This window comes from Oenanthe melanoleuca, chromosome 1, assembly GCF_029582105.1.
Source record: "Oenanthe melanoleuca isolate GR-GAL-2019-014 chromosome 1, OMel1.0, whole genome shotgun sequence".
In the NCBI taxonomy this organism is placed as follows: domain Eukaryota; kingdom Metazoa; phylum Chordata; class Aves; order Passeriformes; family Muscicapidae; genus Oenanthe; species Oenanthe melanoleuca.
In genome coordinates, this window is record NC_079333.1 from 33,310,904 (window position 1) to 33,326,435 (window position 15,532).

At 38.2% G+C, this 15,532-nt stretch overlaps 1 protein-coding gene across 15 annotated transcripts in view; it reads left to right on the plus strand.

Annotated features, from left to right (window-relative positions):
* DLG2 (discs large MAGUK scaffold protein 2) overlaps positions 1-15,532 on the plus strand; it is a 963,673-nt gene that overhangs the window by 905,883 nt on the left and 42,258 nt on the right. For all 15 annotated transcript variants that reach the window (XM_056503649.1, XM_056503680.1, XM_056503673.1 and 12 more), the window contains one exon: positions 12,074-12,250. In XM_056503649.1, the coding sequence (XP_056359624.1) occupies positions 12,074-12,250 (177 nt within the window). The remainder of the gene's footprint in view (positions 1-12,073; positions 12,251-15,532) is intronic.

A 15,532-nucleotide genomic window follows, 5' to 3' on the forward strand; every position in this document is an offset into this window, starting at 1 on the left:
CAGTTACCTTCATCAAGGCACTTTGAAGCAAAATGAAGTATTTTTATCCACTACAGAGAAAGCTCTCAGACACCGAAGTATCATTTTGTGCAGAATATATATTAAAAATTCTTGATATTCCCAAAAGTGGTAAATATGGTCTAAACTCCTATGTCTGAACATATTTTATATTTCAGTCCTTCGGTAGACATGTTCATAGGTAATTTAGTTTGAAGGAGATGATTCTCATGTTGCAAGTCCAACCCCCATCTCAAAACATGGTCAGCTTCAAAAGTACTTCAACTTGCTTAGGGCCTTGTGCAGGTGAGTTTCTAGTATCTCCCAAAATTTCACAACCTCTGCTCTGCCTGCACCAAGCTCACCATCCCCCTGGTGAGATTCTGTCCTCTCCCACATGTTCAGAGCAGCTCCACTGGTGACAAACTGATCCCTGAATAATGCTAATGGGAATGTGGTCCAATGCAGTTCCTTATTCCTACAGAGTTTGTTTTATCAAGGACTGTTTTTTTAGAAAATTCTTGTCATGTTTTCATTGGGAGTAGGGGATTTGCTCCTGCCTCCTACAGAGGAAACAAGACTTGACCTCTTGTATCATCCTTGTTAAGGACAAGGTTTGTTGTTCTTTTGGAGACTTTTCTTCCACTGAAGTGGAATGGAATGAAGGGAAGAGAATATTTTAGTTGGAAAGGACCTACAAGGATCATCTAGTCCAAAAGCCTGACCAGTTCAGGGCTGAATACAAGTTAAAGTGTGTTGTTGAGGGCATTGTACAAATGTTTCTTAAATATTTACATTGACCAGCTCTCAAGGAAGCCCCATCAAATACCTCAGCAGTGCCAGCAAGCAAAATAATACAAGGAAATTTTTGGATCAGCCCATGGTGAACATGACACACAAAGATATGCATGTTAAATTAACATGCTCTTCTACAACTTTCCCAGCTACAAAACCTTTTTGTAGGGGCACTATTCAATGTCTTTAAAATAGAGAGGAAAGATACCAGTATGACTTATAAACCAGTGAAGGAGTTACTGTTCATTTATAGCTGTCAGAGACATAAACTGTGTTTTTTTACCATTTTTGCCTCAGTCTTGTATTTCCTGCACACACATATCTAACATTAACTGGCTTGACAAAATCATTTGACTCAGGCTTAGGAAAAGGTAGTGGTTTATGATGTTCCAAACTGAGTCTTACATCCTGAAATGTGCAGTTAATTTCTTTAAAATAAATTCATAGAAATTATTTGCCTAGGAGCAATATTAGAAAAGTAACTGTACCTGTGAATTATTTTCTAGTGTATGGAATGTGTCATAGTATATAGAATGGCACAGTTAGGTCTAAGTACATGTAATCTGTTTGAAATTGGTCAGATTACTCAAATGCTAAACAAAACTTGGCTTAGGAGTCAACCAGCTTCACTTTGCCTAAACTTAAGCTTTTAAACATAGCTTTTAATGAATATTTCCCATGTAAAGTTAATTGCTAAGTGGAAGTAAGGGTTCATGGTAATTATTTTTCCCTGCAGGACAGGGGAATGTCTTAAAATCAGGGTAAACTTAAGCCAGTACAGATAGAGATTTGAAATGGCAGGGGGAGAGAAAAGAACAATCTGTTTTTTCTGGAAGATTTGTTTTTAGACTTTTTATTGCCATAAAATCAATTCAAGTGAAGGTAGCAAAAGGAGAAGTCCCAGTTCAGTTGCTTAAGTCAGGAATTACACACAGAATGAGGAGTATCATTATAGACAAGACCATCAAAACTCTGAGCTTCATCCATGGCAGCAGGAACTTATCCTAGTTCCTGGTTTCTCCTAGCTCCTAGCACCATCCAGGAGCAAGCAATCAAAGCTCTTCTGGTACTGCACCAGACCTTCATCTTGTCAGCCTCAGAGCAGCTTAAGGCAAATTCTGTCAATCTTCAAGCTGCTTAGGGTAATGTTTTCAAAGTGACTTAGCAATTCAAAGTCTAATCTTCATTGAAAGTCTACAAACCTTGTCTCAGATGTGCTTAATTTACCTTTAAAAATGGGATGCAGAAACTTCTGTTACCCTTAATCCTGCTTTTGAGCACACATGAGCTGGGGTCCCAGGAAAGGGGATGTGAATAATGCAATGGAGTGAATAAGGAGTTGCAAGGAGCTCAGTGCAGTGTGCAGGGAGTTGTGGGAAAACAAATCGAATTTTTTGTTTCAAAGAGAGAAGATAAGAATTTTAGCATCATCTTCTTGCAGCTTTGTTTCAAAAATATTAAAATAGATATTGCTGCTGTTAAATGTTTTGGGTAATAGTGGTCTATCAGCACTATCATAGTCAAAGTACATTTCTTAAGAAAATTGACAACCAGACACATAGTGAGACCAACAAATCTAATCCTTAAAAAGAAGTAACAGACACATTGTTTTGACACTGAGGAGGTGACACCAAAGACTATTATTTTAATTTTTAATTTTTGTTTGTTTGTTTCTGCTTTTGAATATTCTGGCATCTTATTCTCAAGCTTTTTTTTTTCTGTGAAGAGCAGACACTAATGAAAACTGGTGTTGAATTATTCATATGACTCAGGAAGATGGAGGTTTATAAAAAATATCATCTACTGGAAAACATTCAACCCAGTCACAGAATAAAACTTCACAGGATAAACCTCTTTGTGAAAAGTAAGTATTGATAGATAAAAGTTCAAGGAATCCAGAGAACTGGATGACCAAATAATACATCTCATAGCTGCTGCTTTTCTAGGCAAACTTTCTCTGTTATATCCATTACAGTTTAGAAGATTTCAGTTGAGTTCAGCTCAGGCCTGTGGCATTGATTTTTCTTGAGCTCCACCTTAAAAACCTGACATCTTTAGAGATTTCATGTTTGGCCTCATGAAGCAGAGGTTTTGCAGAGACACCTGACCTTTGTACCATAAAAATTCATCATTAGATTTCAATTGTGTTTGGATTCTTCCAAAATTACTCATCTTATAAAACTGTCCTTTAAAAGAGACAAAGCCAAACCCAGAAATCAATTGCATTGTTCCAGTTGAAGTCTATGCTAAAACCCAAAGAAATATCTCATTCTATAGGCAACCTCCTCCTGCTGACTGAGTAAACTCTTAAGGAGTTCCTCAAGTTTTGACCTAGAGACAAAAGGTTTTCATGAGTTCTCAAACAATTGCATCCAGCAGAGTTTATGGATTTAGTACATTTCTCCACATTAGGCAGGATAACTAATTTCCTTAATAATTTTCAGTTTTTCCACTGTGTAGTTCCTGTTTGCATGGGGCTTCTCATTATCTCAGCAGAACGTACTCAGTCAACACAATAACAATGAAAATTCAAATTGTGACTCTCTCACTGTCAAGCAGAACCATTACTGACAAAGAGCTGTTGCAAACAACTTGACTTTTCCATAATGCCCTCTCTCCTCAGAGCAAGATAGTGTTCTGTCTCATTAATACTTTCTCTGAGTTTTGCTTGTCTACACTTTTTCACAGCTAGAGAACAATCTTTTTTCCAATAGCAGTTTCTAAAGGCTGGAGTGCATAAAGAGATTTATTATGATATTAACAAATTATTATGATATATTATGATTCATTATGTTATGAGCACCTCCATGAAAGGAAAGTCTGTAGAGTTCCTCATCTCTTACAACAGAAGCAAGTCAGAATATTCAGATTGAATGGTCTCCAATACTGACTTCTCAGGAGAAAAGAAAAAAAAATCCATTTTGCTTACAAAATTGGTGGAATGTTTTTCAGTAGTAGAGGCATTGTGCTTAGTCCATTTCTTACTATTCTTTTTGTCATCATTCTGTTCAAATCGGACAAATCATAAATGTGGATCATTTTTTTCATAGGAAGGCTTTCTCTCAAGTTATTCAGATGTCTAATATTCTGATGATGTAAAAAAAAAACATAATAAATCTGGCTGGCAGTAATAATTATGTTACAAGGGAGGTTCTTTTTGTGTGCTGAAAATTTCCTTTTGATTATAAACCAATGGAAGCACAATGAATTCTGTGGGCAGCCTGGCCACGATGGAATTTCAAAAGCTGCCAACAGATTCAGGTCATGATTAGGTCTAAGACTAAGCAATTGTAAGTTACACAGTATCTGAGAAAACTACCTGAAAAAACCCCAGGTACCCAAAGCACATCTTTGAGTTCTATTGGAATGGTTAGAACTACTGCAAACCAATTACTAAAAAATATCTAAATCCAGTGCTTTTTTGAAGTGTATACTCTAGTAGTAGGAAGACATGTTTGGGTGCTGGGAGGTATGGAAGTAGCTACAGGCTGTCCTAACAGAGTCATCATTTTCCCTTTTAGTTTCATTGTCTTTGAAAGAAACACCTTATTTGAATTTATTTTTTATTTTATTTTATTTTATTTTATTTTATTTTATTTTATTTTATTTTATTTTATTTTATTTTATTTCATTTTATTTCATTTTATTTCATTTTATTTTATTTTATTTTTCCCTGAGGGAAAAAGTCCCTAAATGAATATTCTCAGACAGAAAATAAGTTACTCTGAGGGAGAATGACTTTTTGGCTCCTGTGTCAATCCCTGCAACCAACAGGTTGCAATTTCAGGTGAATTACCCAGTAGTTTAAAGTAGCCCTGATTTGACATCCAGTCACATTTCCTTTCTGGATGTGGATAATCTTAAATGTCACAATACAAAAATCTGTGTTGAGAAACTGCATTTGATGCCTCAGAAAGAAACCAGAGATGCAGTCCAGCAGCAGCTTCAGTTAGTCTGTGTGGGGAGGAAAAAAAATCAAATCCAAGAATAAGACATTTCATATAATTTTGATGTTAATGCACAGATCAGGTCAAGGTCAGTCAGAAATTATCTCATTTCTTCAGAAGAAACAGCTAAGCACAAACCTGCCATAAGTTTTTGAGTTCGCTGTGAAATCTGAATTTCATGTACAAGTCTGGGGGCTTATTGTGAAATTTCAGCCACAAATTCAGGAGTGCTGAAGAAGCCTTCCAGAAACAACCACAGGTGTCCTCTGGAGTTTATAGAAGTGCCTAAGGCTGAATTTAATCTGTTCAGACCCAAGGCAGTCTCCCTGTTCTAAAGCAAACCTCAAAGCTGGGGGTCTAGACTACATTGAGTCCAATACAGATGTATTTAAAAGCTTCTGTTTATCACAGATGAAACTGGCAGCCAGATTTTCCTAGTCAGTAAATTATGGTAAGGTAAGCATATGCTCACAGCTTGATTTCAGATGTTTGTAAGCAGAAGGGGGTTCTGTTTGGGTCTTTTATGCCCTGTAAAATACCAAAGAAATAAAAAGTGTCTTCATTGAAAGGAATTCCCCTTGTGCTGGCACAAGAAAAAGCATGAAGGCATTTTACTTTCTCAAGCCACCTTAGAATTCCTGCTGGGAGGGATTAAAGCCAGGCAAACCTGGGGGTAATATTAGTTCTGTCCATGTCCACAGCTGAAATCCTGAAGTGTCAGTCCCTGCTCACTGAGATATTTAGCCTCTAATACAGTACATTGTATGCTGCTGCATAGCAAGACCATGAAAGTGCAACAGACTGGTTTGACACTTCTGAAAATTTTGACTTACATTTTTCTGTACAAATTTTGCAGAACCCATTTCCTGCACAGAATATGAGCACTTGCTAAAAACTCAAAAAAGCTCATCAGCAACATAGAGACTGGCTCATGAGAGCTGACATTAAGCATCATGCTTGGATCTCCAAAATGAGCAGAATATTCCCCAAGGACAAATGGCAGTCCTCTTTCCTGATAAACATCATAAAGAAAATATATCCCTCTTCTTTGTGAATTTTTGTGGAACTAATTGCTGCTGTCTCCAATCCATTTTTTCATTGAGATCCGTGACATAACTCTCTGCCAAATTCCCACTAGGAGGAAAAGAATGAGGAATTACTTGGACTGAATGGAGAAATTGCTGAATGAAGTAAAGAAATGATATGATAACAAATGGAAAAGGCTTGGCTGCAGATGTGCAATGGGATTTGCTGCAGTGGAGGTGCCTTAGGAGCATCTATGCAAACACCCTGAACTGCACATGACTGGGAGCAAGCCCCATGGTTCACTGGCTAAACCTACCCTCTTACTAATTTAAAGCCATTTTTCCTTATCCTGTTGCTACCTGCCCTTGTAAAAAGTCCCTCTCCAGCTTACTTACAATGTCTTAGGTACAGGAAAATTGTAAGTCTCCTTGGAGCCTTCTCTTCTCCAGGCTGAACCACAATTCTGTCAGCCTGTGCTCATAGCAGAGGTGCCCCAGACCTCTGATTGTCTTTGTGGTCTCCTCTGGACTCAATCCAGCAGTCTGCATCCTTCTGCTGGGGTGCCCACAGCTGGACACAGCACTCTTGCCCACCTTGGGTGCATCCAAACTGCTGCTGGTAGTGGTCCCTGATCAGTGCTAGCTTCCAAAGGGAACCTGGCAACCATATTGCACTGCTGCCCTGTCATGACTGATTTTGGTAACACAAACCATAAGGCAAAGAAAAGGAAAAAGCAGGAATCATGGTATCTATGAGTGACAGGTCAAACATTCAGATATACTTTGTTAAAACTACATTGCTGTAGTATACTCCCAATAAAAGCATTTCTTCCCAACAGTCCCTCCCTCTCCCTCAGCAGAGGTGACATTGTGCAACAGAATCATCTTGGGCACAGGGGCTATTCCAGCAGCCTCCAGTCTCAGCAAGCAGCATCTCAGAGCTTCCCCAACCTGCCAAGGAGAGAAGAACCTTTCTTGTATGCTCTACACATAGGATTTACCAGTTCAGCTTCTCCAGATGGAAACAAAGCTGGGAGGAGAAGTTAAAAGTCTTTACTGACTCGCCAGTATGCTAAAATTTAACCCTTTTAATAGCATCTTAATTGCCTTGCAATGGCTGCTTCAATCAGAGAGACACTGTGCTCTCTGTTGTAGCTATAGCAATGAATTACATTAGCGTTTCTTTCATCTTCTTCTAATTTTTTTCTTCAAGGCTGAGCCTGCAAGTGGGTGGAAATACATTTATTACTGAGTGCAGAAAAGGCAGCTATGAAGCTTGGGGTCTGATTCTGACTATGATGCTGAGTTACTGTCTAAAACCAGGCAAATGATTAAACCTCTCTGCACTGGATTTCCCATTTGTAAAAAAAGAATAGGGCAGAGGGTAGGATAGATGTGGTGAGTGAGGAGAACAACATACATCTCCCTTAGGATGATGCTATAAAATCTGATGTCTGAGAATCAGTGTTCAAGAAATTTTCAGAGAAGAGAGGAATATCCTTTAGTGGTGCATATGCAGATTGCTGGCAGATCACAGGAGAGTTAGGACTATTTACAGCAGCTGAAAATCTCTCTTGCTAAACGTTGTTGTCGTTTCATAATCAAGTGAATAGCAAAGAGCAGTCTGTAAATTTATGTGCACACTCCCATCTGTTCCAGAAGAAGAGGAAAGTAATTTCAGAGATGCAGATAAAGCTGCCAGCAGCACCTGAACTAGATACAGGAGTGGAAGATTTGGGGGTTTTGCACTGCACATATAGAAGCATTTGGTAAAATATACTCCTGTGCTGTAAATGTAGTTATGTCCCTTGCTTTGTCAGGAAGATCATGAAGACTACTAACAGTGGTGTTTACAGCATTAGCTGAGGAAACTAAGAGGTTTGTCTGTCAAATTCTCTTTTCTGCTAAGGGCTTAGCAAGATCACTTGGTCTTTCTGTATCCTATTTTTCATGTTACAAATACTGGTAACAATATAACATCATGGATGTCAATGGGTCATAATATATGGGATTGCACTAGGAATTGATTTTCTTTTTTGTTACAGCTAATATATTTTCTTTGTCAAATATTTATTCCTCTAGCTGCAAGAATAGATGTCATTGGGAATAGAAATTTACAGCCCAAGGCAGTTTAGCTTTTGGAAATGCCTCAAATAATGAAGTATTTATGCTAAGTGGAAGAAAAAAAGATACCCCAGTTTTGGTGGTCTTCATGCCACATAGACGCCTCACTGCATGTTGGGCAGCATATTACAGCTTGGTAAAGCCAGTATTTTAATTTCAAACAATTTTGAGCAATGAATTTGAATGCTGTTGTGAAATGCCTGTCTCATGTTTTACGCTGATGTGGCTGCCTAAAAATGATAAAGAAGCATCCAAGCACAAAAATGAAACCTGTTAGGTTCTGTCCAAATTGCTGCTGGGATTAGTCTAGTGCAATGATCACTTCTGAAGTTTGGAATAATATCAGGGAAGCAAGCCTCACATATTCTTAAATATTTGTGATAGCCAGCTTCTTCTAAATGTTTGCACTTCCTGCTTCACTTCTCAGGACTTTCTTAATTTTCTATAAGCATGAGGCTTTCACCAAACCTTTCATGGCAATACTTGGTATTTTAATGACACTTTTCACTTTCAAGATGTTGTACAGATATTAAACAGTTTTCCTTAAACTAAGGCAAGAAAAAAAAATAACTTAAGTGTTAATGGAAGTTTGGTGCATATACCTTATGCCTTTGATAATCACACCAATTCCTGTTGCTGTTTTTCCAGTAAGGGAACTAAGCTGACCAAATCATGATTTCACCACAGCTATTAAACTGGTTAGTAGCAAGTTCTGTTCCCTATTCCAGTATTTTATCCACACCTCATAGTACTCACTGAAAACTTTAAAGTGCATTCTCGATCCTGTGTAATGTAAGGTCCTGTTTGTGAAATGCACTGTCTAGAAGATACTGAACAGGAGTTTTCTGATGCTGATGTGATCACAACATTGATAACAGCTCTAAAGTGGAAGTTAAATAACTCAAACTGATTTCCTTCATTATAAAACATTGACTACCCCAATTCAAAAGTAGACCAAGTCAGCTGACTTGGAAAAAAAGCCTTACTGACACAGAGAAAGCTCTTGGTTTTGTCCTATAGGATCAAAAAAAAAATAAAAAGGCTTAGCAGTGGATGCAAGCAGCTAACTGAGCATATAAAGCACATGAAAGAACAGTGCTTTAAGTTGCACTTTCATAAGCTGTGAAGAAAAAAAAAAGCTGTCAGTGTTTAAGACTGTTAGATAAATGTCATTAAAATATTGTAAGGTTATTGAGATTATTATTCCTTAATACTGCAGTAAAAGACTCTAAAAATGATTTACAGCTCAGTGCTGTGAAGAACTGCCCAAGCAACCCACGAATAAGGAGCCTCAGCCAGATGAAAGCATGGTGTCATATTAGCAAGGGCAGAAAGTTCACTAGCTGTGCTGAGCAGCCTCTCCACTATCTGCACTATTGTGCTTGTGTTCTGGAGATACCTCTAATTCATCCCACAGAGAGAGAGGCACTGTGACATGCCTTCTTGCTTTAGACCCTCTGGATGACTTGAATAACCCTGTTTCTATTAAACATCTCATTTGGAGGAGTACTTGTCCTTCTGCAGCTGAAATGATGGTGTTTATCTCTCAGAGAGGGCTGTTAGGTGCTCTGTGCAAGGGTTTCTTGTTGGACTGTGTTGCTTATGTCCTCTTCTCAACTCATAAAATTCAGTAAAGGTGCTACTCTTTTTTAACCTTCCTTCTGATACTCTCCCTGGCACGTCAGAACATATCTAAGGTGTCTGACACACCCTTAGTGTGTTATCCTAGTGAAGAAGCTTGCACAGAACAACCAGACTTTGCTGAGAGCTGACCTTGACTCTGATGAAAGTTTCGGTGCTTGCAGATGGTATCCTGTAAGACTTGGATGTCATTGTCTAAAAACATGAGAGCAAAGAAAAAAAACACATCTTTTTCTGTCTGCTCTGCCCAGCTCCTTTACCAAGCAAGAGGTCTGGCTGCATTCATTTTGTATCACTTCAGTTGACACTCAACAGATGCAGAGATGTTATTTTTATATACATCTTTAAACCAAGCACAAACAGAACTGTGTGGTGTTCATCAGGTAGGAAACTGGAAATGGCATGTCCAACTCTTAAAGGGACCAGATTTTGCAATCCAGATCCTCACAGCCTGAGGTGAAGGGGATGAATGTGCCCAGGTCTCTCTATAGCCCAAAGTAGTCAGCAGTGCCTGGAGTGAAGATATCCAGGTACTTTATAGCTGGGCCAACAGCCAACCACAAAAGTATGTTATACAGAGCCAGAAATGTTATCAAAGTTGTAAGCTCAAATACAGCTGTTGCAAAGACCTGACTCTTAATTTGAAATGTTTAGGAAAGATCACTGAAGTAAGCTCTCATGTCATTTTCATTTGCTAATGGAGTAATCAACATCTGTAGAGCATCAGCCACAAAATCTTTCATTCAATGAAAAGTGTGCTCAAAAAGTCTCTTGTCTGAGATCTGTAATCTCGTTTTAATTAGCAATGCACATGATTACTCCAATCAAAGTAAGTCAGTGGCAAACATTGCCATCTGCATTCATCTTTAACACCAGCCAGCACGATGACAGACTCATTTTAAGTCAATATGTGGTCTCTGAGGTGCAAATGTCTGTTCAAGGGCAAAAAGCATTGTCTTACTTTCTACTCCTTAACTTTTGAAAGACAATCTTCATCTTAGAACTTGCCAAATAAGGAGTATTTCCAGTTTGGCATCAGGGAATGTTTTGCCTCAGGGATGTGAGAGTCTTGCTTATTCTCTGTAACAGAAGATATTGCCCCTTACTTTGAGTGACTTAATTATGCCTGGAATCAGGATTGCAAGATGTCTGCTCAGCATCCAGCATGGCCAACTGTGTGGTTAGGGGTTTGGAGCTGTGGAACAGCTTCCATGGCAAGGTGCACAATTAATCAGTGAATTTTTAAGAGGAATGTTCAGTGCAGTGGTAAAACTCTGACCACTGCCTGCTGCCAAGGGCAATGCCTACAGGATGAAGTGTTGTGTGCCTGTTTGCATATGCACTGCCCTCTTCCAGGGATCTGGTGCCATCACTTGGTTAAGAAGAGGTGTGTAATGACACTTAACTGCTTCTGGATTTATGAGCTTCTTCATCAGATGTCCTCACAAAAAGCTGTAGTTGAGAAGCAGCAGATGACCTCATACTAGTAAGAGTCATTTATTAATGTAAATATTTAATAAGATATAGGCAGGTTTTTAAAATAGTTTTTCCACTGCTAAGCCATTAAATTTTTCCAAAGGGTACTTGCATTCCAAGAACATTTACCAAAAAGGGCACAAGCATAAGTAAGCTTATGGATTATGTAAAATTCAGCAGTCTTCATCCTCAGAGAAGGGAATTATCTGGGCATTTCTGAAGATGTTAGTACAAGACTTTAAACTCTTTAAAAGAAGACATTTTCCCTCCTCCTGAACCAGACTTGCCATGCACAGTTGGTGCTTATGAAAGCTTTAAATTATTTTGGTTGCATAGTCATAATTCTGATAACTTCTTTTAAAGTTCTCCTCATTATGAGAAGTAGCTTTGAGTGTTTTATATCTACCCATAAAACTGCTACAATCATTCTTTGCAATTACACTAGAATGTACAGCAATTAATTACATGAAATCCTTCTCACAAAAGTGTTTACCAGTGAAAAGATTGCCAAGGCTTTCTTTCTGACAGTGAAAGAGTAGGATTTATTAGACACCTCTTGGGATTTTACTGATGTAACATTTCTGCAGCCAGGGTTATGATCATATTATTTTCCCTGTAGGAAATAAACATCAGTTCTTGACAGACATCATCTTCAAACAATATTTTACGTGGGAAAAATATTCCCAAGTATTTTTTTTTTTTCTGTAAGAAACCAAGATCTAGATTTTTAGCTAGGTGACTCCAATGAGTGACCTGCACTTGCTGGGATTCATGTGCAGGTTTTTACTCTCAGAAGGTGGGGTACATCAACCCTGGTGTAGGTACCAGACATAGGACTGGAAGGAATAGGCTGAAAATTGGTATCAGATCTACCATTCACTTTCTCTTACAGGAAAAAAAAAGAAGAGACTTCTGTAAAGACTAACTTAGCAGAGTTTTCCTCTGAGTCGGGCCCTGTTGGAAAAGAGAAAGGGTTACCTGTGACATAAAAAATGATTAACTGTCCAGAACTAAACATACCCATGCTGATCTAATCACCTGCCTTCATATCTTTATTTCCTTTCACAGAGCCATGTTTGACTATGACAAGAGCAAAGACAGTGGCCTCCCAAGCCAAGGACTCAGTTTCAAGTATGGAGACATCCTTCACGTCATCAACGCCTCAGATGATGAGTGGTGGCAGGCGAGGAGGGTCACTCTGGAGGGGGACAGTGAGGAGATGGGAGTTATACCCAGCAAGAGGAGGTGAGTGCTGCCTCCTCCTTCTTACCTCTTTGGCCATTACCTTAAAATATTTCTTTTATTTTTTTTCCCCAAAGATAAGGGGCATCAATCTACTGAAAAACTGGGGGCAGTAAAGGAAAATCTCACAGGTATTTCAAGTGTTGGAAGACACAATTTTTGCTGTGAGATTGAAAGCATTTAGGCTGTTTATAACTGTACTGAAAAGAAACTCAGAAGGTGGCTCAATTAGTAGTAACTTCAAAAGAAAAGGGTAAAAAAGGTGAGATTGCTGTCTACTAAAGAGCTTCAGCAAAAAAAGGAATAACCAGAACCCGAGTCTGGGAATTTGCTCTGAATTTGAAGTGGAGCACATGTTTTAATGTCAGGGTGATTAGCCATTGCATCAAACTGCTGAAGGATGTAATGAATGTCTTGACATTTTCAAATCAAGACTGTATGTCTTTCTTTTGAGAGGGCAATAGAATTAAACTTCTCAGCCTGTGTGATGTAAAATATGGTGCTGAATTATATAATGGTCATCTTTGGCTTCAAAATCTGTTAATTTAATCTCTGCCTGCCTGGAAACTGATGGATAATCAATATCACAGTAAATTTTTCCTGTAATGTAAATGAAGGAGCTTTCATCTGCTCTCCAAGCGAAATCTGAGTCTTTGTGTGTCTGTGATGGATTTGTGGTGACTTTCAGAGAGAGAACAGATATATGAATCTCCCTCATTGTTCCTATTGTTTATTCTGCCTAGATGCTGTTATATAATTGGCCACAAGTCTCATAGCATCAGAAGTAGCACACAAGCCAGTATTACTTCCTGGCTCTGTTGATAGTTGCTGTAGAAAGGTCAAGAACTGAAAGGGTAGGTGGAAAATGAAATCTGTCAAAACACATTACATTTCTCTTTCGCAGCAATGCTGTATAAACTTTCTATTCCTAGCTATTTCTGCTTTAGCACTAGTGTAAAAATGATCATGACCAGTTTTTATAATGGGGAAATGGGATGCTTGATGCTCCCTCGAGCATCTGCTGCTGTTTCCAGAGAATTGGCCAAGGTACTAATAGAGCTTATTGTACTCATTGTTCTAAATCATGTAAAAGTAAACTAAAAGGGCATCAAATACCTTGTTGACATGAGCCCTGAAAGGACCTTAATTTCTTTAATGATCATGTTTGAATAGCATCTACACCTGGTTTTTCAGTGAAGAGCAATTTTGGTGTTGTGTAATAGATAGAAATAAAAGGTTAGGTTATAAGGTTAGGTTGAAAGTTTCAAGATGGAAAATGTGCCCATTAACCAGACTTAGTCTCTAGATATTGAAAAAGGAATAATTGCCTGCTATTCATTGTTACAGTAAATACTGCTGTAATTATATGATTGGACCATACATAAGAAGAGAAAGGAGTTTATTTAATGCTAAGGAAAGTATGTGCACAAAGCTCACTGCTGTGAGTGCTTACTATGAAAAAAGGTGTCATACATAATAAAACAACTACAGAGGAAAAAAGGACAAAGCAAAGCAGCTAATTAAAATGTGGAATTGTATATTCTGTAAAGTGGAAAAGTGGTGTGTGCCTTGAAGCTTATTGGGTTACCCACACAGTGGTGTTTTCAAGGACAAAGAGTAGAGGTTCTCAAGTCAAGATCAGACATATAATGGAGCCTAGGAATAAGATGTGGCTTAGGAAACACTGGCTTAGGAAACACTGGGAGAAAACAGAATAATTTTTTAAAAAGATTATATGAAAATAGGTTGGTTAGAGCCTAAAAATAAGAGTTTTGAATTTTAAAAGATGCAGGTACAGTTACCATGCTCTCCAGTTGTCATCCTTATTCTTCACTAGTGAAGCTGAGGAGCCTGGAAAAATCAATGGCATCTGATTTTCTGTCTGCATTAATGTAATGATACACCTGAGCTGAGTGGGAGGAGGTTGCTGTTATTTCATAAAAGGTTTCAGTTGTACAAGGTTATTTTTTCCAATACTCACTGAAAAAGTGAGTATGGTTTCCTTTCTGTGGGTTCTGGATGGTTCCTCAGAGTCTGAGACTGATGTGCTCTTGCCAGCATCTTCTGCAGTCATTTACACCACCCAAGGGGAGGATGAGCAATCAGCACTCACAGGGCTGAGTTAGAGAGAATAAAGCTAATCATACTTGCCAGATTGTGCTAATTCAGAGTTGAATTTCCTCTGCAGGTGTGGGTTATTGACTGTAAGAGGATTAATCTAAAACAGAGTAGTTCTGGAGTTCATTTGACCAAATATAGGCAGTTACAGCATGGAAATCCTCATTTAAGCTGTTAATAGAGCATGCTATGTCTCTTATAGTTTATATGGGACTATTTCTATAGGCATTGCTTTGTATATAATACAGCCTGTGTCACATCTGCCAGTAAAATATTGTGAAAGAAAGAAAGGAAGGAAGATAAGAACATCTGTAGCTGTTGGTTGGGCTTGTCCTGCAAGCTAAATTGGCCATGATGTTGTAAATTGAAGAATTTTATATTTGTCTTATATTTTTCAATCCCCAATTCATTCCTGTTCTTTTTTTTTTAGGGTCTTGGGTGTTTCAGGGGGTTATGCTTGGAAGGGTTTTCTTTTGTGTTTAGATTCTTTTTTCTGCTTGTGGAACATTATCCTGTGGTACTGTAATTTTAATTTTTTGCACTTTGTGTCAGTGAGAGGCTGTATAGATTCAGGAATTCTTAGTGCCAGGTTGAATCTTTTAGCTGTCTGCTTTGCTTCTGTCTTACTTCTACTTCCCTTAACTTCTGTCCAGCAACAGCTAAGATACAATTCCTACATTTCCCATAAATGAAATCATTATGGAATAGCTCTGAAAACCAGTATAAACAGACAAAATCCTAACAACTACATTATATTTCTTCTTTGAGATGCTGTGGAATGGTAATTGCTGTAATTGCTTTCCATGTGTTTAGGTTTTTAATTTTTTTACAGGAGAGTCCATCATACAATGACATTTTATCCTGAGCTGATTAGAGAAATTGGGAATGATTAATCAAGACTCCTTACTCTTTTTCTCCTCTATGACTTATGTGCTATACCAGCAAAAAAAAAACCATAATTTAGAATTACAGGGGAGCTGCCACTCATTAGTCTCTCCAGGTTTTTAGATACATTGCCAGACTTTACCTCTAAGTGATTTAATAGAGTTTGAAAGCTTTTTTGTCATCAGATTTCAGTGCTTCTGCCAACATGTGGATTTGTTGCCTTGTTTATAGTTAAATTGCCAGCTTTCTTTAAGTGAGAGTTTTGGAGGGCAGCACTGCAGC